Source organism: Squalius cephalus (genome assembly GCF_949319135.1).
Source record: "Squalius cephalus genome assembly, chromosome: 17".
In the NCBI taxonomy this organism is placed as follows: domain Eukaryota; kingdom Metazoa; phylum Chordata; class Actinopteri; order Cypriniformes; family Leuciscidae; genus Squalius; species Squalius cephalus.
The window spans coordinates 28,658,726-28,684,803 of NC_137138.1; the positions used below are offsets into that span (position 1 = coordinate 28,658,726).

At 42.2% G+C, this 26,078-nt stretch overlaps 1 protein-coding gene across 2 annotated transcripts; it reads left to right on the top strand.

Moving 5' to 3' along the window:
- The first annotated feature begins 5,947 nt into the window (after positions 1 to 5,947).
- On the top strand, positions 5,948 to 23,894 carry brcc3 (BRCA1/BRCA2-containing complex, subunit 3). Of its 2 annotated transcripts, XR_013818788.1 has the most exons (9): positions 5,948 to 6,196; positions 6,309 to 6,428; positions 17,459 to 17,546; positions 17,694 to 17,782; positions 17,871 to 17,926; positions 20,942 to 21,073; positions 21,248 to 21,291; positions 22,300 to 22,834; positions 22,904 to 23,633. XR_013818788.1 is itself a non-coding variant. In XM_079847049.1 (8 exons), exons 1-8 carry the CDS (start codon positions 6,092 to 6,094, stop codon positions 22,446 to 22,448), a joined length of 783 nt encoding a protein of 260 aa, XP_079703175.1. In that variant the 5' UTR covers positions 5,948 to 6,091; the 3' UTR covers positions 22,449 to 23,894. The 2 variants fall into 2 exon arrangements, 1 of the variants encoding a protein (XP_079703175.1); XM_079847049.1 differs by having other exon boundaries at positions 22,300 to 23,894.
- Positions 23,895 to 26,078: the final 2,184 nt, after the last annotated feature.

Here is a 26,078-nt window from a genome sequence, read left to right on the forward strand (position 1 = left end):
TTCCAAACAATCCATAATAGCCGACTTCCTGTTGGGCTGGCGTGAAACTTGACAGAGGGAAAGTTGTTCGGCCCCATGAAATCTATATGTGTACTGGCGCGTTTTGGCTGCCGCTCCTCTCTCTCCCGTTTTGTTTGTCTGTTTCTGAATATTAGACAACGGTTTTGGAGCATTTGAAGTTTGAAGAAGTTTGAAGATTGAATAACCTTTCGAACTATTGAACCACGATGTGCGTTTTAGTTTCACCTGTTGGCCTATTGTTCCTAATTTTAAACGTCTGCTGCTGGAACAAACTTTCCTGGTGCCCTCCTCTGGATCTACACTTCTGCGAGGTTGCTATTGGTGTGGATTCCTCCCGCATGGCGCTAAGGTACACTGTTTGCCAACTGTTGAAATTGAAAAGGAACTTTTATTTAGCACACGATACCTATGCTAACTGTGATGATGTTGGAATACTTCGGCGTAAGCGCTACTTACATCGCTCCTCAAGGCGCAGTGTTATATGTTCCTCATCTGATGCTGTTTCCTATCCTACATTTCTTCGTAAACACCAAAGGTCGGTGTATAAACCTGTTGGGATTAACAATAACAACTTGACTGTGCTAACATACAAAGAGCATTCACGGGAGGTTTCGGAGTCCCCGTGCCTGTTGAAATCTGCGATTTTTAATGCTCGCTCTGTCAACAATAAAGCGGTGGCTTTATCTGACATCATTCTGGAAGAAAAACTTGACTTTTTAAGTATAGTCGAAACATGGCACAAACATTCGGACGGTCTTCTTTTTAGTGAACTCACTCCTGCTGGCTATGGGTTATTAGATCTCCCGCGATCTACTGGCAGAGGTGGTGGCATTATTGTTCTGTACAATCAGAAATTCAATTTAAGACCCGTTGCTGTTCCTCTGTTCTCTTCATTCGAATGTCTTGTTTTAACTGTTTCCGAGTGTCATTCAACTGCCATAACTACAGTCTACCGGCCTCCTAAAGCAAACAAAGACTTTCTATCTGAGTTTGCGGATCTGTTGTCGCATCTTTGCCTTAAATTTGAGAGAACTCTTTTTTTGGGGGATTTTAATATCCAGATGGACAAAAAAGACTCTGCATTAACAAAGGACTTCTTGTCCTTGCTGGAGTGCTTTGGTTTAAATCAATTTGTTGACTGTATTACACATAACAAAGGTCATATTTTAGATCTAGTGATATCAAATGGGTCTTTTGTGTCTGGGATGTCTGCTACTGATTTAGGATTGTCTGATCATCTGGCAATCTTTTTTGATATGCATATACCTGTTGCTAACACTGCTTCCTCTCGTATTTTGACTTATCGGAAGTGGAGATCAGTTGATCCTTCTGATTTCTCTGTTTTTATTGACTCTTCATTAAGTTGTTTTACTCCATTTGACCCTCTGGAGAAAAGGGTTTCTATGTTAAATTCAGCTCTCCTCTCTGGCCTGGATTTATTTGCTCCTCAAAAGTCACGCTCTGTTTCATTCGTACGTCCCGCTCCTTGGTATAATGAGGACTTGCGTATGATGAAAACATCTTGTCGCAGAGTGGAGCATAGGTGGCGTATCTCAGGTCTGACTGTCCATTATCAAATGTGGAAAGACTGCTTACAAGCATATAAGGCTGGAATTGTGTCTGCCAGATCTGACTATTTTTCTAAAATGATTGATGACAATCAGGGTAATTCTAGACAACTTTTTAATTCAATTAACAAACTGTTGAATCATAAAACTGTCTCTCATGTTACTGCCTCTGATCATCTCTGTAATAAGTTTCTGGATTTTTTTGTCACCAAAGTTGAAAAAGTTCGTAGAGGTTTTTGTACTTCTACTTTACTGTCTTCTACTGCTGTTTATATTCCTTCTTATTCTGGTACTAAGTTGTCTAATTTCTGTACAATAGACTCATATTCTCTTTTAGCAGAGGTTTCAAAAATGAAAGCAGCCACTTCTTTACTAGATCCCATACCATTTGGTCTGTTTAAATCATGTTTTGCTTCTTTGTGTCCCTTTGTTCTGAGCATTATAAATGACTCTCTGTGTACTGGGGTTGTACCAACAACGTTTAAAACCGCTGCAATTACCCCGGTGCCTAAAAAGTCAAATATTGACTATGAGGACTTCACTAATTTCCGTCCCATATCTAATCTCCCTTTTTTTGCTAAACTTTTGGAACGAGTGGTTGCTTCTCAGTTGATTTCTCATTTAACTCAGAACAATCTCTTTGAGCCTCTGCAATCAGGCTTTCGTAAATTACATAGTACAGAAACAGCTCTGGTTAGGGTCACCAATGACCTGTTAATTGCCTCAGATTCTGGCTGTCTTTCAGTTTTGATCCTACTTGATCTCAGTGCCGCTTTTGACACTGTTGATCACTCAATTTTAATTAACCGTCTTGAAACTGTTTTTGGGGTTTCAAATACTGCTCTTAATTGGTTTAAGTCCTACCTTTTTGATCGGAAGCAGTTCGTTGCCATGGGTGGATTTAGATCTGAGGTTAATGTTGTGCAGTCTGGCGTCCCCCAGGGGTCAATTTTGGGCCCTCTTCTTTTTAATATTTATGTTTATCCTCTTGGCCAGCTTTTGAGATCTCTTGGTCTAAAATTTCACTTCTATGCAGATGATACCCAGATCTATATTCATTTTAGACCTAATGAAATTGTGCCTGTTAATTTTCTTTCTGAGTGTATTTCTAAGATGAAGGAATGGATGACGGATAATTTTCTTTGTCTTAACAGTGAAAAGACTGAGATTATGCTTGTTGGTTCACCCTACCATCTACGCAAAGCAGAGCCGGTCGCTTTAACTCTTGATGGCTCAAATGTGGAGTTTCAAACAAAATTGAGGAATCTAGGAGTAATTTTTTATGCCAATCTAACGTTTGAGCCACATGTTCTGAATACTGTTAAAATTTCATTCTTCCATCTTAGAAATATTGCCAGATTGCGTCCAATGCTGTCGTTTACTGTTGCTGAGAGATTGATAAACACTTTTGTGTTCTCCCGTATTGATTACTGTAATGCCTTGTTAGCTGGCGTGTCAAAAGCTACCTTAAACAGAATGCAGGTTTTACAAAATTCAGCTGCCAGAATCCTTACTAGAACTAATATACATGACCATATTACTCCCGTTTTGGAGTCTTTGCACTGGCTTCCCATTAGGTTTAGGGTGGACTTCAAAATTCTGATGCTTACTTACAAGGCACTGCATGGTTTAGCACCTCAATACTTGACCGAGCTTTTAACTCCATATACTCCAAAACGTGATCTTCGTTCTTCGGAATCTGGTCTTTTAACTGTTCCCTCAACTCGTTTAAAATCAATGGGAGACAGGGCTTTTTCTTCATTAGCTCCAAAACTTTGGAATTCTCTACCGATTGAGATTAGGCAAGCTAAATCTTTTGGTATTTTCAAATCACAGCTTAAAACTAATTTTTTTAGGTTTGCTTTTAATTGATTTATTGTCTTTTATGTTTATTTTACAGTGTATTATGTCTCTTTGTGTGCTGTATTTTTGTTGTTTTAATTGTTTCTGTACAGCGCTTTGAGATGAACATTTAAAGGCGCTATAGAAAATAAAGGTTATTATTATTATTATTACCGAGTTTCATATTAATTCATGCAAGCGTGTTTGATATATGGACCAAGTTTTCAGACCCTGTTCAAGAGGGCGCTGTTGAGCCCCAAGCCACGCCCGTTTCTGAAACTTTTCACATGTCTACTGGCTAATAAGTGTTATGTGTCTGTCGAGTTTCATCCAATTTCAAGCATGTTAAGAGTCTCAAACGCATCCGAAAAGAATATTAAAATTTGATGCGTTGCCACGGCAACAGTATCTAAGATATCAATAATCCTTTCACAGGTCTACATCTGCCGTGTGTTTACATTATACACATGAAGTTTGAAGCAAATCGGGTAAAATTAAGAGGGTGACTTCAAAGCATTTTGAAAGTGACACACTTCCTGCTGCCAGTTGGTGGCGCTATAACTTTGACTCACAATAGTCACATCCATGTGATCGGCCTCTTACAACAAACACACTGCGAAAGTTTCATCAAGATCAGTTAATGTATGCAGAAGTTATAACACACTTCCTGTGTCCCATTATTCGCCATAAATTCGTTTCCTCGCCACGGCCAAACCGTTCGAGATATCAAAAATCCGTTCGCAAGAATTCATCCTCAATGTCTTGACTTTATTCTCACCGAGTTTGGTGGCGATCGGATGAAATCCCTAGGAGGAGTATTTCACATTCCATTGTATGCGTTTTCCAAACAACGTATAATAACCGACTTCCTGTTGGGCTTTTGTAAAACTTAGAGCACGAAAGTTGTTCGGCCCGATGAGATCTATATGTGTACTGAGTTTCATATCATTACATGCAAGCGTGTTTGATTTATGGACCAAGTTTTCGGACCCCATTCCAGGGGGCGCTGTCGAGCCCCCCTGCCACGCCCCGGTACCAGCTTCAGCCCGGCCCTGATGGCCGCAGGTTCTGACGTGTGTGCAAAATTTCAAGAGTTTTTGAGCATGTTAAGGGCCCCAAAAGTGGCAAAAAGGCAAAAAAAAAAAAAAATAATGAAGAAAAAAAAAAATAAAAAAATAAAAAAATAATAATCCTTACGAAAACAATAGGGCCTCCGCCCTTTCAGGGCTTGGGCCCTAATAATCCTTACGGAAACAATAGGGCCTTCGCCCTTTCAGGGCTTGGGCCCTAATAATCCTTACGAAAACAATAGGGCCTTCGCCCTTTCAGGGCTTGGGCCCTAATAATAATCCTACCGAAAACAATAGGGCCTTCGCCCTTTCAGGGCTTGGGCCCTAAAAAGAAAAAGAAAAATAATCCTACCAGAAACAATAGGGCCTTCGCCCTTTCAGGGCTTGGGCCCTAATAAAGTTTAAAGAGAATGAACAAATCTTTGATAAAAAAATTCTTTTGTTTTACAAAAAGTTTGGGGTTATATTTTTAACCGTTGACTGCTTTGTTGCCTTGCATAGTCTCAAAAATCTTGGTGGTATTAAGATGAATACAATGCTATCGTATATGTAAATACATAGCCTTCATCATTTATCAATTGTGATAACAATAAAAAATGTATTTTGTTTACCCAGTTGTCATAGAAGATTGATAATTGTTATTATTCCAAATTAAATGTTTGGCAAATCAACATCATAGGCCTAATTATTGATATGAACAATTATGTTTTATCTTTAAAAGTAAGAGTGATTTACTGATATGTCAAATAATTTCAGTTTAAGAAATTATTATATCTGTAACTGTATTTGAATAGCTTATTATTGTGATATTTAACTAGTTACAATTACAGATATAAAGAATGACACTTTTTCTAATAGTCGAAATTCAGTTTTTGTTATCAAGAATTTTGTGAGAGATTAGGCTATTTGTGTTTTTACTTGTGAAAATTTCTGATATCAAGAATGACCATTGTTACTAGTAGAAATTCCATTACTGATTTCAAGAATTATCATTGTAACTGGTAAAAACTGAATTGCTGATATGGAAAAATCAGCTTGTCAAACACAACAAAAATAATAAGTGAATCTAACATTTCCTCACCGTAAATAAACTGACCTTGTGATTTTCAATCCAGTTTGCTGTCGGAAGGAGTTGAATGATAGGGAAACATCCAAATGAGTTATGTGAATAATGTCATGTTAAAGAAACAATACCTCATGCGATTCTTGACTGTATCAAATATGAACAATAAAGGAACGATATGATAGAAGAAATTAAGAAAAATGGAATTCAATAATTAAATGTTAAGGTTTTAAAAAAAATGGTCAAGTAAAATAAATAGTAAAGCTTTCTTTGATTTTATTAGGGAGTTTTATTAGGGAGACAAGGCTGATACATCTAGAACTGTGTTCCACAATCCGGAGCAGAAGATGGCGGTAAATGCACCTATTACGCAGGTAGCCAGCCGCCATTAAAAACCAAGAAGAAGAAGAAGGAGGAGGAGGAGTTGAATATAGCGCATGCGCTTTACTGATGTGGAAGTGTTGGACAGTGATAAACAAAAAAATAAATCAGACCAAAAGATTAACTATTAGATTGTAATACTTATCATGGCAGTAAACGCGGTACATTTAGAGTCAGACGCATTTCTAGTATGTATGAATCATGCTCTGAGTACGGAGAAGGAGGAAGTAATGGGGCTCTGCATTGGCGAGGTTTGATTATCTGGCGTTTATCATGTGTTGTTTTGTATAAATATGGCAAACTGCAACTGGTGTGTTTATGAAGCTTTGTAGGCTAACTGTGTAAACGACTTATCTCCATCAGGTGGACACAAACCGCATTGTGCACATTCATTCTGTCATCATTCTGCGTCGATCAGACAAGAGGAAAGACAGAGTGGAGATTTCCCCAGAGCAGCTTTCAGCAGCATCCACTGAAGCGGAGATATCCTTTCACAAACGATATATATTTCAAATATATTCATTTGATCTGTGTAAGGGGATTTTTTGGGTGGTTATATAGGGCTATTTTTTTTTTGCCCCATTCTTCAATACAAACATTGCACTAACAAAAAAGTTTGCACTATATTCTTTAAGGACGTGCTATGGTGGCAACGTGTTGTTTTGGCAAGTACCATGGTATTTCTCAGTCTGGAGAACAATGTAAATACATTCAATACCGTGGCCGTGGCATACATTAAACCCTGCCATGAATATATATATATATATATATATATATATATATATATATATATATATATAATATGTGTATATATATATACATGCATACATACATACATACATACATATACATATATATTTTAAGGAGGTATCTGTATACTGTACTGGGTAAAGGCCCGTTCACACAAATGACAATAACTATAACTATAAATGATGAAGATATAGTTCTAAAAATCATTACCACCACAACTATAAAGATAACGGCACAGAGAAACTATATAGTTGGAATCACTTTCAGAATGATTCTTTCGAGCTGATGAATGATAAAAACAATGACAGCCAATCGGAATCCACCAAACTGTAAAGAGCTTGAGCATTTAAAGCGGCAGATGACAGAACTACCTGTCTGCTGGTGTAGACACTAATGTAGTTATCTTTATAGTTATCGTTCCTGGTGTGAATCGGCCTGAACAGTTGTAATAGAGTGGTGCAGGCATGACGTCAAAACACGGAAGAATAATTCGCCACTGGTTCCTAGGGCTGGGCGATATGGCTGAAAACTGTATCACGATATCAGTGTTTCATATCGGTCGATATCGATAATTATTGATATTTTTTATTACCCATTTAAAATAAGGACCAGGAGAAAAATGTTACATTTAAACATTTTTATTTTAAACTTAACCTTCCTCTGATCATAATCCCCTCAGTTCTTAAGACAATAAAATGTCAACACAACCATGTAAAACTCAAATAATTAAAATGTAAACATAAGTCTAAAGTCACAATGAACACTTAACAATTATCTTAACATTTAAGGTGCAAAATGAAAGAAAATGTAAGAAATGCTTAATAAAGTGTAATAAAATAGTGCAAAGTGTTAAATATAAACAGAGAAACCTGAGAATTTAGTGCAAGTTTAGTGCTAGGAGGTTCACTAGCTGTTCACCTTCTGGTGAATAAAGTGTTTTAAAATATGTGCAGTGTTTTGTAAACAAATAAAACTGAGGTAGACTGAGGTACATCTGTAACATAAAAACAAACCTACAGTACAGTAACATTGTTTGAAATATAAAACCTGCAGAAATATGAAAAAGTAACTCTTCAAGCTATTCTTACTCTAATCATCATACTTGAAGTTGAACTATTCAAGTATATTTTCAGTCCAGGTTTTGTGCTAGGAACACCAGCTGGTTGACCTTCTCTGGGTCTAAAGCTGCCCTGGTGCATGTAACAATATTACCCCCAGTACTAAAAATTCTTTCTGAGGGGGTGCTGGTGGCTGGAATGCACAAGTACTTTTTCGCCAGCTGAGACAATCTGGGGAAGTTGTGTTCATGTAGCCTCCACCAGTCCAGAGGGTTAGACTCACTGTCTGCATCAGGGCACATCAGGTACCTTTCCAGCTCGCTCTCCACTTTTTGTTTTTCAGTGAGAGGCAAAGCATCATCTTCTTGGCACTGTTTTTTGAAAAAGCTCCCCAATGACTTGCGTTGCTTCTTCACACCCAGTGGCAGAGGTGGTCCACTTGCAGCTCCTCCTTCTGCACCTTGGTCTGCTGCTCCTTCAGAAGGCCCTGCCTGTGATTGGCCCTGGTCTTCATCCATGATCTCAGACACAGCTCTCATTTGAATGGCCCCTACCTTCTCTGGTCTGATGTATTGGCGTTTAAATCTAGGGTCCACGAAGGTAGCCATGTCAAGAAGATCATCTGTGTCAGGGTCAGCATATTTCTCGTCGAGATAAGTCATTATCTTTGTCTTCAGCTCTTTTGTGAGCTGAGTGTCCCCCTCATTAACTTTCAGCAAACTGGAGCGGAAAAGGTGGAGCACAGGCTTCACGTACGAGACCGTCACATATGACTCCCCAGAAAGGGAGTCTGTGAACTCCAGGAGAGGAGTTAAGGCCGCATGCATTGACTCAAGGACGTCAATATCCTGCCACGTTGGGATCAGGTGCCTGTTGTTTTTGTCAGAAGACAGAACTTCAGTGATGGCCTTTTGTTGCTCTAGGACCCTTGCCACCATCTTTTGTCTTGAGCCCCACCTGGTTAGTGACTCTGTGACCAGCTGGTGTGTGGGAAGATGGAGACGTTCCTGTGCTTTAGAGAGCGCACTCTTTTTCTTCCACGAGTAAGAAAAGGCAGATACCACTTTCTTGCACACACCTACAGCCCTCTCCACTCTTTTATCTTTTCCTGCAGCACCTGCAGAAAAACAATGCCAGTGTAAATAACTGATAATAGATCACACACACACACACACACACACACACACACACACACACACACACACACACACACAGAGAGAAACACAGAAACACACACACACACAGAGAGAAACACAGAAACACACACACACACACACACACACACACACACACACACACACACACACAGAAACACAGAAACACACACACACACACACACACACAGAGAAAAACACAGAAACACACACACACACACACACACACACACACACAGAGAAAAACACAGAAACACACACACACACACACACACACACAGAGAAACACAGAAACACACACACACAAACACACACACACACACACACACACACACACACACACACACACACACACACACACACACAGAAACACACGCACACAAACAGAAACACACACACACACTGTCATGTCAGTGTGTAAAGCTGTTTCCATAAATCATAATAATATAATTATAATATATAATCTCAATTATTAGCTAATAAAATTACCCAAGGAACCAACATTGATGACGAGCATTAAAATGACAAAGCTACTCACCAATAGCAGAGTGCAAACGATGGCCAAAACACTGCAGCCGTGTCCAGTTGTTCAGTGAAGTCGCCTTCACTACATTTGCCCCGCTGTCTGTGGTGATGCACACCATTTTGTCTTCAATCAGACTCCAGGACAACAGTGCCTCCTTCAAGCCTTCTGCTATCACTTCTCCTGTGTGATCTTCGGGGAAATATGCAGTCTCAAGACATCTGGTTTTCAAACCCCATTCATTGTCGATGAAGTGAATGGTCAAGCTAATGTATGGCTCAGAAGTACGGCTTGACCACAGGTCAGAGGTTGTTGCAAAGTACTTGGCTGACAATATTTCTTGCTGCACAGATTCTTTGCACATTACATATAGCTTAGGAATGGCAGTCTTAGAAAAGTACTTTCGGCCAGGAAGAACATAGCGTGGGTCAAGCACGTGTATGAGCTTTTTATAACCTGGCTTCTCGACAGTGCTAAGCGGAAGCATGTCTTTGGCTATATGATATGCCACTGCCTCCGTTATATCTTTGTACCGTTTAGATTCTTTGTCATAAGGCACTGATGCAGAGTACCTCTCCATGGTGGTCTGCTGCTTGTGCGGTGTTGCAGCTGCAGATGTTGTTGGTTGAATACGGCTGTGCTCCAAAGGATGAGCGCGGCTAAGGTGGTAAAACAAGTTTGTGGTATTACCAGTCTTGGCAGGTACGACGGTCTTGCATAACCTGCAGACGACATTGGTCTGACTACGGTCAGACTTATAATATCCAAAAAACTGCCATACTGGCGAGCTGACTTTTCCTCTTTTATTTACAATTTCCTCACTCGCTGCGGCACTCATTTTCTGCTTATCAATCGCCGGTTACTGAAGAGACAGAGCACGAGACAACGATATGGCGCAACCAAACATGACACTGTTACATGATTGGCTGTTAGCGTGTCACTCCCTATGTTGCTAGGTTACCAAAAGTGTGAGTGCCTTTGTTAATGCAACCAAACTTGCTTCGCGTCCTCTGTTTGCTTCCGACGAAGAAAAAAAAATATCGAACGTTTTATCGAACAATTTTTTTATTGATATCGATCACGTGTCTATCGCGATACATATCGTTATCGTTTTATCGCCCAGCCCTACTGGTTCCTTCAATATTTTCCTATAGGGTTAACTACCTCATTGCACTTTGCATTCTAGGTAGTTGCTGCCATGTTTTTGGATGTACTCGGGCGTACAATGATAACACAAATCACCAGAGAGAAAAAAAGAGTGTATTTACATTAATACTTTTTAAGAACTGCTTGCACCAACTTAGAATAATGGGCTAATATTTGAAAGTACCTTTGAATGCTCAGTTGTGCGGCCAAGACAACCAGACGTGCTTTCATACATTATTTATGGGGTTCATTGCGTTGCTGACGTCACGTTCCCATTCTCTTTAATGGGGGTTTTCAGTTTATGAGTAAAATAAAGCTTGTGGTAAACATAACTTGTCGATACTTTGATGTTTTGTTCTACAATGTAAATAACACAACCATACTGAAAACACAATTTTTGGGGTGTGAGAGTGTGAAGTTTAGGTTATAGAACAAAACGTCAAAGTATCGTCAAGTTATGTTTACCACAAGCTTTATTTTACACATTAATTGAAAACCCCATTATAAAACCCTATAGGAAAATTTAGAGGGAACCAGTGGCAAATTAGTCTTCCAGGTTCAGACGTCATCCCTGCACCACTCTATAGCTTTCGTTAATGAGTTGCCGACAAACATTACTATAATATATGATAGTTAAACCAGTTATTAGTTAACATTCAATAGTTATATATTTTCATACTGTGGGTCTAAAATGTCTGAGACATGTTGAAACTCAAAGGTAATTTTGCTTTGTAATAAGCAAAGTTTTAGGATTTTAAAACAATTTAAAACGAAGAACCAATATGATGTGAAATGAGCAAGAAATATTCTGCACTATTTCTTGGTCAACAATCAAGCAAATTTGTGACATTTATGGATCATTCTCAGATCATCCTGAATAACACAGATCATTTGGTTCTCTTACGAGAGGTTCCTCTCGTATTGCGTAAGTTGCTTAAGTTGCTTCGCGCCCTCAACACGCCACAGCCCGCCAGAATGGGGGTGGCTTAGCGTATATAAGGAAGGTCTCAGTAGGCTGTTCTCTGATTTTCATCTCTTCAGCGAGCTCTACGCATCGCTGGATCTTGAGAAGCCGCCGCCATCGAAACAAGCGACCAGCAAGCAGAGGACAGCCGCCTTTCTTGCCGCCTTCAGCCATCCGTGCCTGCTACGCTATCTGGCGTCAATATCCTTTTTCTGCCAGTGTATGTTCGCCGCTGCGACACACACTCTCTCTCTTCTTCTAAAAGAGCGCGAGGCGTTTTTGTAAAATGCCTCGCATTTCCTGTGGCTCAATGTCGACCCTGCGGGCTCGACTAGCCTTTTTCCATCACGGACCCCGCTTCCGCCTCTCTCGTTCGGGTCGCGCCGCCTGCAGAGACCACCGGAATGCGATCCTGTTCATGAATGCAAGCCGGGGGAATCCCCCATTGCATCATGAGCTCGCGGCCAGCTGTTTGTGAATGCACGCCGGTGGAACCCCCGCGTGCGTCGCGAGCTTGCGGCCAGCTTTCTTACGTACAGAAAGCCTTTTCCATCACGGACCCCGCTTCCGCCTCTCTCGTTCGGGTCGCGCCGAAAAGCGCCGCCCGCAGAGACCACCGGAATGCGATCCTGTTCATGAATGCAAGCCGGGGGAATCCCCGCGTGCATCATGAGCTCGCGGCCAGCTGTTCGTGAATGCATGCCGGTGGAACCCCTGCATGCGTCGCGAGCTTGCGGCCAGCTTTCTTACGTACAGTAAGCCTTTTCCATCACGGACCCTGCTTCCGCCTCTCTCGTTCGGGTCGCGCCGAAAAGCGCCGCCCGCAGAGACCACTGGAATGTGATCCTGTTCGTGAATGCACGCCGGGGGAATCCCTGTGTGCATCGTGAGCTCGCGGTCAGCTGTTCGTGAATGCATGCCGGTGGAATCCCCGCGTGCATCATGAGTTTGCGGCCAGCTCTGAGCTCGCGGCCAGCTTTCTTACATACAGAAAGCGAACCTGCCCGACTCGCTCTCTCAGTCCCCTCAGCAGAGGCGATTCGAAGAGTGTATTCAGCAGCCAACGAGCCGGTTTCTCAACTCGGTCGCCTGCACACAAACGCTGTTCTCACGACTGCCCACATAAATCTCAAGAAGAGCATTATGTCTGGTCGTATTCCGGCTCAGATGTAGGAAATGTGTCCACTACCCAGTGCCCACCCCTACACGTAAACACTACCCTCTCTGTGTGTCACCCCCCCCCCGGGGGTCTATGTCAGTCAAACCGGCTCATGCCGTTCAGGCTTAAGTGTAGGAAATGTGCCCACTGTACAGTGCTCACCCCTACACACAAGCACGATTCCCCCTGTGTCACTCACTCTCGCAGAGCCCACTCTCATAGAGCTGGCATGCGCCGCTCGGGTGTTAGATGTAGGAAATGTGCCCACGATACAGTGCCCACGCCTACTCACTGCCCGCTCTGCTACACAAGTTATCCCAGGGAACAAAACACATAAAGCCGACACACACCGGCTATGGTATAAACGTAAGTTCTGTCCACGCAGGCCATGCACCTCTTCCTGCCTCGACGCTCGAGCTCAGCTGCAGGCTGCTCTCAAGACCAGCCTGCGCGAAGCTCTACCCAGCGTCCAGCTCAGCCTCCTCCTTCGCAGCGACGACAGGGCGGCCGCCCTAGATCGCGCTCATCCAGCCGTCACAGGCTGCCTCCCCGCGGGGACCCGGCCTAAGATCACGCTGAAGCCTGAGCACGCGAATCCTCCTAGCAGCTATAAGGAGGAAGAGACGGTTAAGTCCCGCCGGGGCCGGACCACCGTCAAAATGTTCCGCTTTGTCAGTCCCCTTAGTAAAGGCTACTGCAGAAGTGTATTATGCAGCCAACGAGCCGGTGATACAACCCGCTCGCCTGCACGCAACCGCCGTTGTCACGGCGACCCAGAGAAATCTCAAAAAGAGTAAGCTGTCCGCGAGCCGCCGTATTCAAGCACCGAGAGCGTGCGCTCCGCGCCCACACCTCTGAGTCAGGTTCTCGAGCCCACGAAGTGCGGCGATCGAAACCCGGAGGCCATTCTGCCCCTAGCTGTGCATGCAGAAGCATGGGAAGCTATTCCAGGCGTGTCAGAATGGGTGCTGAACACAGTAAAACAGGGCTATTCATTGCAGTTCGCTCGCCGTCCCCCGCGCTTTCGAGCACGGATCGAGACGAGAGTGAATGTGGAAGTAGCACACCTACTTCGTGCAGAAATAGCGAAACTGCTGTGCAAAGGGGCCATAGAACCAGTACCTCCTTCTCTGAGCGAGTCAGGCTTTTACAGCCGTTACTTCCTCGTGCCCAAGAAGGACGGAGCTCTCAGACCTATCTTAGATCTGAGATATTTGAACAAAGCTCTTATGAGAAGACCATTCAAAATGCTCATAACCAGACAGATCCTCGCGCAAATTCGCCCGAGGGACTGGTTTCTTTCCCTCGATCTGAATGACGCTTACTTTCAGATTCAGATAATACCCCGTCACAGGCCATTCTTGAGATTCACCTTCGACAGTCAGGTATATCAATACACCGTCCTGCTGTTCGGCCTGTCTTTAGCACCCCATACATTCACGAAGTGCATGGACACGGCTCTCGCTCCCCTGAGAAATCAGGGCATGCGGATTCTGAACTATTTGGATGATTGGCTGATTCTACCACAGTCAGAGATAGAACTTATATCTCACAGAACAGTGCTTCTCAGCCACCTGAAAAGCCTGGGTCTCACGGTCAACTGGACCAAGAGCTCATTACTGCCCAGTCAGTCAGTCTCTTTGGAATAGAGCTGGACTCTGTGGCTATGATGGCCCGTTTGTCGACACACCGCGTGCGCCGTGTTCAACGCCTGGCCGCGTCTCTCCAGAAGGGCAGCATCGCTCCTCTAAAAACATTTCAGAGGATGCTGGGCTGTTGTATGGCATCAGCTGCAGCAGTGCTTCAACTGGGTCTACTGCGTATGCGCCCGCTGCAACACTGGCTGAACGCTCGAGTGCCTCACCGAGCCTGGGTGTCTGGCGGCATGCGAATCAGATTGACTCAGAGCTGCGTTTCAGCACTGAAACCCTGGTCAGCGGCTGACTGGTACCAGTGGGGAGTGACAATGGGAGCTATCTCGTACCGAAAGGTTATCTCGACGGACGCCTCCAACTTAGGTTGGGGCGCTCTTTTCGAGGGCAGACCGGTCTTTGGCCTGTGGTCAGACCAGGAGAAACGCCTTCATATAAACTGTCTGGAGATGATAGCGGTCGAGAACGCGCTGAAGCGCTTCCTCCCACACATACGGGGCCACCACGTTCTAGTCCGCACGGACAACATGTCTGTGGTGTCCTACATGAACTGCCAGGGTGGTGTCAGATCCAGGAATCTCTGCGATTTGACAGAACGCCTACTCGTGTGGGCTCACCACTCATTGCGCTCGCTGAGAGCCGCGCATGTGCCGGGCCACATGAATGTCGGCCCAGACAGACTGTCCAGGGACAACGTTCCCCCGGGAGACTGGTCCCTGCACCCTCAGACGGTCCAGTTGCTATGGCGTCTTTTTGGCAAAGCGGAAGTCGAACTTTTTGCGTCAGAAGACAACGCCCATTGCCTAAGGTTCCTCTCAAAGAGCAAGGACGCGCTGGCCCAAACCTGGCCCAGCTGCCCGCTGTACGCTTTCCCTCCGATCTCGCTGTTACCACAGGTAATCAAGAGGATCAGGGAAGCGCGCCACTCAGTGCTCCTCATAGCCCTGCGATGGGAGAACCAAACCTGGTTCCCAGAGCTGGTGAGGCTGTCGCACGTAGCCCCATGGCCGATCCCGGTGAGGAGAGATCTTCTCGCCGGCGGATCAATTTGGCATCCCCATCCAGAGCGCTGGTCTCTGCATGCGTGGATAATCAACGGATATCCGTTGCCTTGCCATAAGGGGTTGTGAACACGATCACGCAGTCTAGAGCTCCTTCTACGAGAAGGCTTTACGCGTCTAAATGGTCAGTGTTCTCCAAATGGTGTGCTGAAAAGAGCCTAGACCCACGCACGTGTGGGGTTTCGTGGGTGCTTTGCTTCCTTCAAGAGCTGTTGGACGAGTGCAGGTCCCCCTCCACACTCAAAGTGTATGTTGTGGCTATTGCAGCGTTTGCGGAGTCGACGCGCAGCCGTGCAATAGGAAGGAACGAGCTCATTATCCGCTTCCTTAGAGGAGCCAGGAGGATGAATCCCCCGCGGCCCCCATCGGTTCCTATTTAGGATCTTTCTTTGGTCCTAGAGGCCCTGAAAGCTTATCCCTTTGAACCATTAGAATCCGTGGATCTAAAGTACCTCTCGCTCAAAACCGTTTTTCTGATAGCTCTGTCATCAGTCAAACGTGTGGGGGATCTACACATCTGCTAGCCCCACGTGTCTCGAGTTTGGACCAAATGACTCTAAAGTCATCCTCAAACCGAGACATGGTTATGTCCCCAATGCGATTGGCACTCCCTTGAAAGCGCAGATCATCTCCCTATCGGCTCTGCCAGCATCCGATAGCGAGGGCGATGATAACCTCCTCTGCCCTGTCAGGGCGCTGAGAGTTTACATCACGTGCTCTGCCGCCTTCAGGCAGAAGCTTTTATCAGTCTAAGTGGTGTGTATGTTCTGCCCAGTTTGTTCGTGTGCAGGCTACTCTCATGTGACTTTAGCTCTCCTGGTTGAGCTGCACTATAAGGGTGATATTCTCTATACATGGACCGGCAGAGCCGCTCTGTATTCCCTATTATGTGCTTATGTACATGTGCTGGCCCGTGTTGCTGGCCGCCTGTTTCCCACATGTTTTTGTGTTCCCCGGGCTTCCCCTGGGACTCATGTAGTGGATGCTCGGTGCACACGGCGTTGAAAAGGGGTTCCCGTAGCGTAAGCAACTTACGCAGTACGAGAGAACCTCTCGTAAGAGAACGCACTCGGTTACCTAACGTTACCTCGGTTCTCTCTAGAAGAGGGAACGAGTATTGCGTAACCTGCCGTGCTCGCGCCGCGAGCTTATTCGCTTCAGTCGATGAAAACCAGAGAACAGCCTACTGAGCCCTTCCTTATATACGCTAAGCCACCCCTATTCTGGGGGGCTGTGGCGTGTTGAGGGTGCGAAGCGTGGTAGGCTGTGGTAAGCTTCTGCATTTGCCGCAGGGCAGCCAATGAGCACGCTAGATATCCTGCTATGGTCTGCTGGCTGCTGCACTGCGTTGACAATAAATACAAAAATTAAGGATCATTTTTTGGCTTCATATCTCGAGAAAAGATGACTTTACCCGTAGCGTAAGCAACTTAACTCGTTCCCTCTTCTAGAGAGAACCGAGGTTACGTTAGGTAACCGAGTACGTTTTGTATAAACTGGTGTGCTGCTGCTGAGGCGAAAGGAGGACATACCAAATTCATTACAAGATCTTCTGAAATTCAAATTCATGACTTGACTTGACGTGACTTGACTTGACTTGACTGACTTGACTTTTCACTCAAATTGATATGCTGGAAATATATGAATATTGTTATATTGAATTTCTTTATTTTGCTGAACACAAAATATATATATTAAACATATACAATATAATATATAAAAAAGATATTTTGAAGAATGTTGGTAACCAAACAGTTGATATACCCCAGTGACTTCCATAGTATTTTTTTTCATACTATGGAAGTCAATGGGTCCCATTAACTGTTTGATTTCCCAACATTCTTCAAAATATCTTCTTTTGTGTTCAGCAGAAGAAAAAAATCATACAGGTTTGGAACAATTTCAGGGTCAGTAAATTATGACAGAATTTTCATTTTTGGGTGAACTATCCCTTTAAGAGATATTTTAATATTTTAAGGGATATTTATTTTAGTGTAATCCTCCTGACCAGATACTCTTTTAGCATATTTTCTTAAAATGAAGCACAGGTTGGCTGAGATGACAGGACGTCCCATGAGGGTTGTGGGTTGGTACCATTCTCATCCACACATCACTGTGTGGCCATCACATGTTGGTTAGTATCATCTTTTATATGTATTTTTTTATTTTATGTGGTTTTTAATTTATAATGTTTTTATTTTTATTTTTATTAATGCATGTATTATGCATTATTATATTCCCTTTATTTCTTTTAATTTGACTTGATCTTTGCATTATACAGATGTTAGGACTCAAGCAATGTATCAGATGATGGATCAGGGATTTGTTGGACTCATCTTCTCATGCTTTATAGAAGATAAAAACACAAAGGTATGTCAAGCAAACCATCTTGACAGGAAATAATAAAATTCAGATTCTTTTTTTTTAACCTTGTCAGCTCTTTCTATTTCTCTTGCAGACCGGTAGAGTTCTGTATACCTGTTTCCAGTCAGTACAGGCCCAGAAAGGCTCAGAGTAAATAAACTGCTTTTTATTTTAAAAAACACATTAATGAATTAATAATAATAATGTTTTACAGTTTTATTTTGCAACTTCGATCTATGCATCATGCATATTTTAAACTACAGGGTGGGCCATTTATATGGATACACTGTAATAACATGGGAATGGTTGGTGATATTAAAGGGACACTATGCAAGTCTGAGTGTTTTTTCTCTACGAGCTCCCCCTAGTGTCTGGTAGTATAATGCTTTCAAACACTCTGTCGTAAAAACAAACTGTTGTCCCTCCCCCCTTGCCACGAGCAACCCAGCTGATCAGCTGTCAACCTAGCTGAGCAGAGGAACGGCTATTTCAAAACCAGTTATGTCTACCGAGGCAAGTAAAGCAATACTTTCTTTCCAACTGATGGCGATTTTTTTATTTATTGTGTTGTCATGCATACTAGTATTTTTACCGGGAACGAACGATATGAACGAGGCGAACTACTGCTTTCGTGTTTGTTTGTTTGTTTGTTTTTGGGAGAATGGGCATGAGCATAAAAAAAAAAAATATATCGGAGGCTAATATTTGTCTAAAGTTATATTAGCAAGGTCTATAAGTTCATCTGGTAGAATGATGGTTTACCTTTGCTTGTCTAAGAAAACATCAGAACGTTTTTTCTAGCTCGATCATGATATGTGCAACATTTTGCGCGTCTGATATTGCCTACTATCAGACGCGTTGACTTAGTGACATAAAATAAAAGTATAAGTTACACAAATAAAACCGACAGAGGAACGGCCAAACAACTACAGAAATCAAACGTGTTTGCTATGACAATGCTAACATCAAAGTTATAGTATCTAGCGTACTAGTAAGCCCCTAACAGACAGCGATCATAATAAAAACCTTTACAGACAATAGCAAACATCCTGAGGTCGCAATTACTTGAAATTTAAATATTAAACACAGTTTATTCCAAAGATACTTAACTTACAAGTGCAACAGCAGGATCAGCATCCGTTTTGCAGGCTTCTGTTTCTCTCAGTTCTCACCATTCTGAAAAAGCCGGTCCGATATATTTACTCGAGTCTGACTTCTTGCTCGGTCAGTCTCCCGTTTCCTCTTTCGTTGGTCCTCCGACAAAGATTTCCTAGCTTTCTGCTTCTTTTTTACAGGCTCAGCCTCAGCCATAACTCAATCTATCGTTGCCCTTTGCTTATAGCTAGCCCGCCGGTGCTTGAATAGGGGCGTGTACGTGTGCAGTGCCGTCAAGCAATTCGTTACATCGCGAGACCTGATATCACGCGATACTTCCTGACACCGACCCGCGTCCCAAAGTTGCAAGTGAGTTTTTTCCGCTCTCGGGCACCAGAGGGGTGCGAAACCACCACCATTCAACCCGAAATAAGTAATATAACCGTTCCACTGACTCCGAAGCTGTTCAGTTAAGGTTAAAAAGTTACCTAGAGCACCTTTAAAGTCCTGTTTGTGGCACATTAGTATATGTGAGGGGGCAAACTCCTCAAGATGGGTGGTGACCATGGTGGCCATTTAGAAGTCGGCCATCTTGGATACAACTTTTGTTTTTTCAATAGGAAGAGGGCCATGTGACACATCAAACTTATTGGTAATGTTACAAGAAAAACAATGGTGTGCTTGGTTTCAACGTAACTTTATTCGTTCATGAGTTATTTACAAGTTTCTGACCGTAGCACTCGCCGCATGTCACTGGAGAGTGGCATTAGTCGAACATCCCTTCGGCGGATATTAGCTACTCACAAATGGCACCCTTACAAACTCCAGCTACTGCAGCATCTCAATGAGGATGACCCAGATCGGCGCACAGAATTTGCAGAATGGGCAAAACAAAAATTGGAACAGGACCCTCAGTTCACGCAGAAGATTTTGTTCAGTGATGAGGCAAACTTTTATGTGAATGGTGAAGTTAACAAACAAAACCACCGCTATTGGTCTGACACTAACCCACATTGGATGGATCCCTCCGACTGTTGGAACAACAAAAGTGATGGTTTGGTGTGGTATATGGGGTACAACGATAGTGGGTCCATTCTTCATCAATGGAAACCTCAAGGCCACTGGATATTTGAAATTGCTACATGATGATGTGTTTCCCTCTTTATGCACTGAAGCTGGCACGTTCCCTGAGTTTTTCCAGCAAGATGGTGCACCACCACATTATGGGTTCCAGGTCCGAGCATTCCTAGATGAACAGTTTCCTGGAAAGTGGATTGGTCGTCGTGGGCCAGTTGAATGGCCCCCAAGGTCTCCCGATCTGACCCCCTTAGACTTTTATCTTTGGGGTCATCTGAAGGCAATTGTCTATGGTGTGAAGATACGAGATGTGCAGCACCTGAAACTACGGATACTGGATGCCTGTGCTGGCATTTCTCCTGCGGTGTTGCTATCAGTGTGTGAAGAGTGGGAGAACAGGGTTGCATTGACAATCCAACACAATGGGCAGCACATTGAACACATTTTATAAGTGGTCAGAAACTTGTAAATAACTCATGAACGAATAAAGTTATGTTGAAACCAAGCACACCATTGTTTTTCTGACATTGTGACATTACCAATAAGTTTGATGTGTCACATGGCCCTCTTCCTATTGAAAAAACAAAAGTTGTATCCAAGATGGCCGACTTCTAAATGGCCACGATGGTCACCACCCATCTTGAGGAGTTTGCCCCCTCACATATACTAATGTGCCACAAACAGGACTTTAATATCACCAACCATTCCCATGTTATTACGGTGTATCCATATAAATGGCCCACCCTGTAGTTTAAGGCATTTAAATATAAGCCTTTAAATTATTAGCTTCATTTTCTGTAAACCAAAACCAGTCCACACCTGATTATTTGTTTGTTTTAATATAACTCTAAATGTTTGATTCATTGTTTAACAGGTTCACAAACATGGTAAAGCCAAGTCAGTGCTATTGCCTTTTGTAGTGTGAAAGAAAAAGTATTTTGTGCAGTGTTTTTGATCATAAATGTAGAAATGACATTCCTCTCTTATGACAAGGTATGAGCGGATTGAGATCCCAATCCATGTAGTCCCACATGAAGCCATTGGAAAAGTATGTCTGGAGTCTGCCGTGGAACTGCCCAGAATCCTCTGTCAAGAAGAACAGGATACGTACAGAAGGATTCACAGGTATAGGCCATTACCAGAGTTATCCATTTGCTTGTTTAAGGTTACTTTAATTCATTTATAAATTTCATGGATATATTTCCCTGTAGCTATATTTTTGATTATTTTACATTGTAAATGGTTGCTTATGACCTCATGCAATATGTATTTTTTTCCTCCCAATTTCCTTTTTTTCAGTTTAACTCATCTGGATCCAATCACAAAGATACATAATGGATCAGGTAATGCAATTACAAAATCTAGTTTGTATTTCATGAAGGAATTAGCAGTGCTTTCACGGCAGCAAATTAATACTGTTAGGCCTGGTTTCACAGACAGGCCTTAGATTAAGCCAGGATTAGGCCTTAGTTCAATTAGGACAGTAAAGTAGTCTTTATAAATGTGCCTTAGAAAAAAACATTACTGGTGTGCATCTTGAGACAAAACAATGGCACTGACATATTTTAAGATCTGTCAGAGAAAGTTTCTTTCAGTTAAAACAGCTCAAACATGCATTTTAGTCTGGAACTAGGCTTAAGCCTTGTCTGTGAAACCGGGGGTTAAAGTTTTAGGTTGACAGTTAGACTGTTGTGTTTTTAAAACGCCATGAGTGTAACTAGGCGCTGAGCATCTTTTTCACACTGAAGCACTGAGCGCGCTGCATTTTTTACCAGTCGCCGAGAGCTGTAGGTCATCACTGATGTAATTTTCAATCAGAACACATTTCACACAGCAGAATTTTGAATCCCAGACAGGTACAGATATTTAGGATGCTATATATCTCATGGGCATAGGTGGCGCGTTGTCGATTCTCTCAGATCGCGTCTTTGATAATGCACACTGCGTGTTTGTCACTCGCGTGAATGAGCACCGATTTTCCTCCAATTTTGGGCATTTGTCAACGATTTCGCAAAACCTGTTGGTGAGTGAAAATCAGGGCTGAAATCGCTAATTGTGACCTCGGCATTAGTGGAAGATAAAGGGTCCACAGAAGGATGTTAAATGCCTCAGGGGGGTACGCCACTGTCAAAAGTTTGGGAACCACTGGTATAGATCAATCTGTTCATGTAAAATATATTTTTTAATACAAGATAATTTGTCAATTTATTAGTTATAAATCTTTATATAAAAGTATTTTTGGGTATGGTGTGGGACTAACCTAGTTATTTGCATAAATTTGAAGAATTTAGAACCATTTTTTTTTTTTTACAGTTGTGCTTTTGTAATTTGTATGTATGTGTGCTTCTCAGTGTTCACTAAAAACCTGTGCAGTCAGATGTCGGCCATAAGCGGCCCGCTGCTGCAGTGGCTGGAAGATCGACTGGAACAGAATAAACAAAGTATCATCAAACTCCAGAAAGAGAAGGAGCAACTGACACAAGAACTGGCTGCATTATAAGGAGAATGATAGGAAGCAATGAGAGTTTTAGCAAAATCCTTAAAAGCCTCATTCTTTTTTTCATTCCTTTGTTTTTCCAATGAAAGCGTTGGCTTTTCTGCCCTACTGCCCCTCTTGGATCGGAAATCACTGGGAGAGCAAAGACAGGATATCTGTACTTCCACATTATGTGATCTCAGTGCATAACTATGCATAACTAACTTAGTGCTGTCTGCCACTCTTTACACTCTTTTGTAATGTTTTAACTCATCCATCAGCTTCTGCTTATTGTCATGTGTATAAACACACACAGACACATATGTTTTACAAGCTGTTGTCTTTTGTTGATGTATGTATACACTGAACAAACAATGACAAAATGCACGTTCTTAAAAAGGTTATTGGCTGTTAATTTTTTGCTTTTTATGATCTATTTGATTTCAATGGTAATCATAATTGTTCTATAAGAGTGATAGTGATGGATATTTTTTCACTGATGCTATTTCTTAAGCTGTAAATCTCTGAATGTATAAACATGCCATTTTGAAATGACAATGTAAATACCTGCATGGAATATAGAGTGGCTTATCTGTTGTATTAACTGAATGTTTCTTTTCTCACTTTTCTCTTCATTAACTAAATTCAGTTTGGAATATGTGTTTGGAAATCAAATATACTATATACTATAACACCATAGCCTCTGAAATACTTTGCACGGGACACACTCGCAAACAGCTATAAACATTTTTCAACATTTACATGCAGATTTTCAGTCTAGACTGAATGTTTCTGTGAATGTCAAGCAGCTCCCTGGTCGAACAGCCTGGCACTTAGACCATGAATAGAAAAGGTGTGATAAAGAGCTTTTCCAGATGAAATACTAAAATTAACATTTAAGCTGACAGTTTGAAAGGCCTGAAACTGGTTAAGAGTTAGGCTAATTTATTTATTTTTTAACTGCAGTCCTGTCCTACACTTTATCTGTCATATCTTTTTCCCTTATCAACAAGATAAGACACACTGGTGCTGACTAACCTTACCTAAATGTTTTAATATAAAACCAGTAGTGTACTATAAAAAACACTTTGTAAATATTAATCTAACTGAAAACCCAATGGATTCATGTTTTATTTCTTGTCACTAGGTGGCACTTGTGTCCATGTTGAACTGCAGAGCGTTTTTATTGAACAGAGTCTTTAATCTCTTTAGATTGTGAAACTGGTCAAGCAGAAAGACAGAGTACTAGCAGTGTATACAATTTATTTGGCATGCATGCTATTAACAATATTGAGGTGTGCAGTTATAATAAACACCAGTCTATCAATTCTTCTTGCTATGAGGGAATCATAAAGTGTTATGTTCCATACCATATTGCAAAATGGATACTTACGATTCTAGATGTTGACTGGTCAGTAAAATACATTTTATGTAGTTACTATGAGGAAAACATCACTGCGCTGCACACATAGAGCGAACTAGAGAACTGTTAACCTTAGTTCATAGATCAGGCACTATATCTTCTAGCGGAAATATTCTAGAAATATATTTTTACATGAGGAATAATGATGATACAATTTTGTGTCTTAAATATTTATGTCGTATAAAAGCAGTAAGTCACTCAAGGCTGGAATACATGCTCATTTACCAAGCAGTTGTGAGTGCAGTTTCTTTATATTCAAAGTGAAAAATTGAGGGGGGAAAAGGGGTTGAGAATAATGCATCTTCGATCTATAAGCTTATGACTTTTTAATACTATTTATTCTTTGAAAGCGAGCTGTGTTTTGATGCAACATTAATGCCAATCTGAAGCAATCTCATATTGCTCTTACAGTTACAGTGGTTTATAGACATGGCCCTTCTGCAGTGCCATTATCAGACACCTTCACCATACTTTTACATAATTTTTGTCCTTGAGAAATGAAACCTTAGGCATCGAACCAGGCCGCTATTTATTGTCTAACATCTGGAAGTGCAAATGCTCATTTAGAATAAATGTCCTACATTTATTGCAATGTATAGTGGACCATAAAGTCATACCATTTTGTATTATGGCAAGGCCTTACGCTCAACTAGAATGACTTGTATGTGAGTAAAAGCACTCATCCTGGGACTGGAAGCAAGCAGGTAATATTAAGGCTGTGCTTTGAGACTGATGGAGAGAGCGAAGACACTTCTCCCTCCTTGTGCATCAGCATAGTGGTTATTACTCCTGGCAGAAAACTGCCATTTATTTAGTGTGAAGGCAAGTTGCCTGTAAACCTGAAGCCTCTATAAATCTGAAATGGTGTGCGTGGGGTGTGGGGGTGAAGTGAAGTGAAGGGGGTAGAATTTATAAGTGTTTGGAGGGCATTCTGTTTGATGAGATGCCTAGGGGACCTTGGGCCCTTGGATATATTTATGGCAGAGGGGCCAATGGGGTAGTGGACAATGATGTCCCAGAGGCAAACAGTGTTTAATTAACACCTCCAAAATAGGCAGGACAGAGCTCATACTGACACCACACGACAAAATATGCTGGTGGTTTGGCTCTTGTGTTCCATCTAGAAGTATAAAATCTGTCTCACTCTTTTTTTAAAGCTGATGTACATTAATTATAGGATGTTGTTACATTTTCTTTTCCCAGCTCAATACGCAGACACAGCTGTAATAAGGTTGACTTTCTGTAAAGTGCAAACTCAAACAAACAGAACAATGTTTTCACAGAGTTAGAGTATCCTGACTAGCACAACACAGCAACAGTAGCTCAACATATGGCATAAGTGTGTTGACAGACCAATGGCAGATGGGGCAGGAGTGTTTACATGTTTGGAAAAAATCATCAAAGGCACAATATGTAAGATTTTTTTATTAAAATATCAAAAAACACTAAAGCAATGTTATATATTTTGTTGACTTGTGTACTTATATTATCCCAAATGTTTCCAACAATGTTTAAATCCAGAGAAATACACAATTTTAACCAGAATAACGGCCTGTGTCATTGGCCTGTCAATGACGTCATATCCGTGCTACCCTTGATTTCCAGGTTTACTTCTGTAGAAACAATACATTAAAGCGTCTTTTGGTGTTTCCATTATGTGTTTTATTAGACATCTGAGCAAATGTTTGGCTACCTTTGTCGACAGAAAACTAAACATTGTCATATAGCTCAACATGGTTAGTCTGTGAATCTCTTGTTCCCTTTCGTAGTCACTCTGAGTTACGTCGGATGACGACGAATGGGGTTTCGCTTAGAAAGCCTATCATCTACGAGTATATAAAACGAGCCAATGGCAAAGAAATGCCATGGGTCTGCGGAATTTGCATAGCGTAACTCCGCCCCACCCTGGGGGTATATAAGGAAGTGCGCTGGCAACATGCAGATATGTTTTCGCTTCGGAGCCAAGTTGATGTACTTCACTCCACAGCCAATCCTGAGATTCATCTCTCTTTCTCTTCGAACGAGCCTCTCTCCAAGTGTTGGTGTGACAGCGAGTTCCAGCGAGTGCACATTCCCTGCTTATCTGTGCAGTGATTTGCCAGTGTTTGTGTGTTCTCTCCCTGGTCGCTTCAGCATTTGTGGAGAAATCTCCTTTCTAAAAGAGCTTGCACGCCTTTTTAAAGATGCCTCGCCCGTGCACTTCTGGTTGCGGTCTTCTCATTTCTGACTCT

Coding starts and splice junctions, on each gene's coding strand:
- brcc3 (XM_079847049.1), top strand. CDS start 6,092: ATGGCAGTAAACGCGGTACATTTAGAGTCAGACGCATTTCTAGTATGT. Junction 6,197..6,308: donor TGGGGCTCTGCATTGGCGAG/GTTTGATTATCT, acceptor TATCTCCATCAG/GTGGACACAAACCGCATTGT. Junction 17,547..17,693: donor TGTGTGGCCATCACATGTTG/GTTAGTATCATC, acceptor TGCATTATACAG/ATGTTAGGACTCAAGCAATG.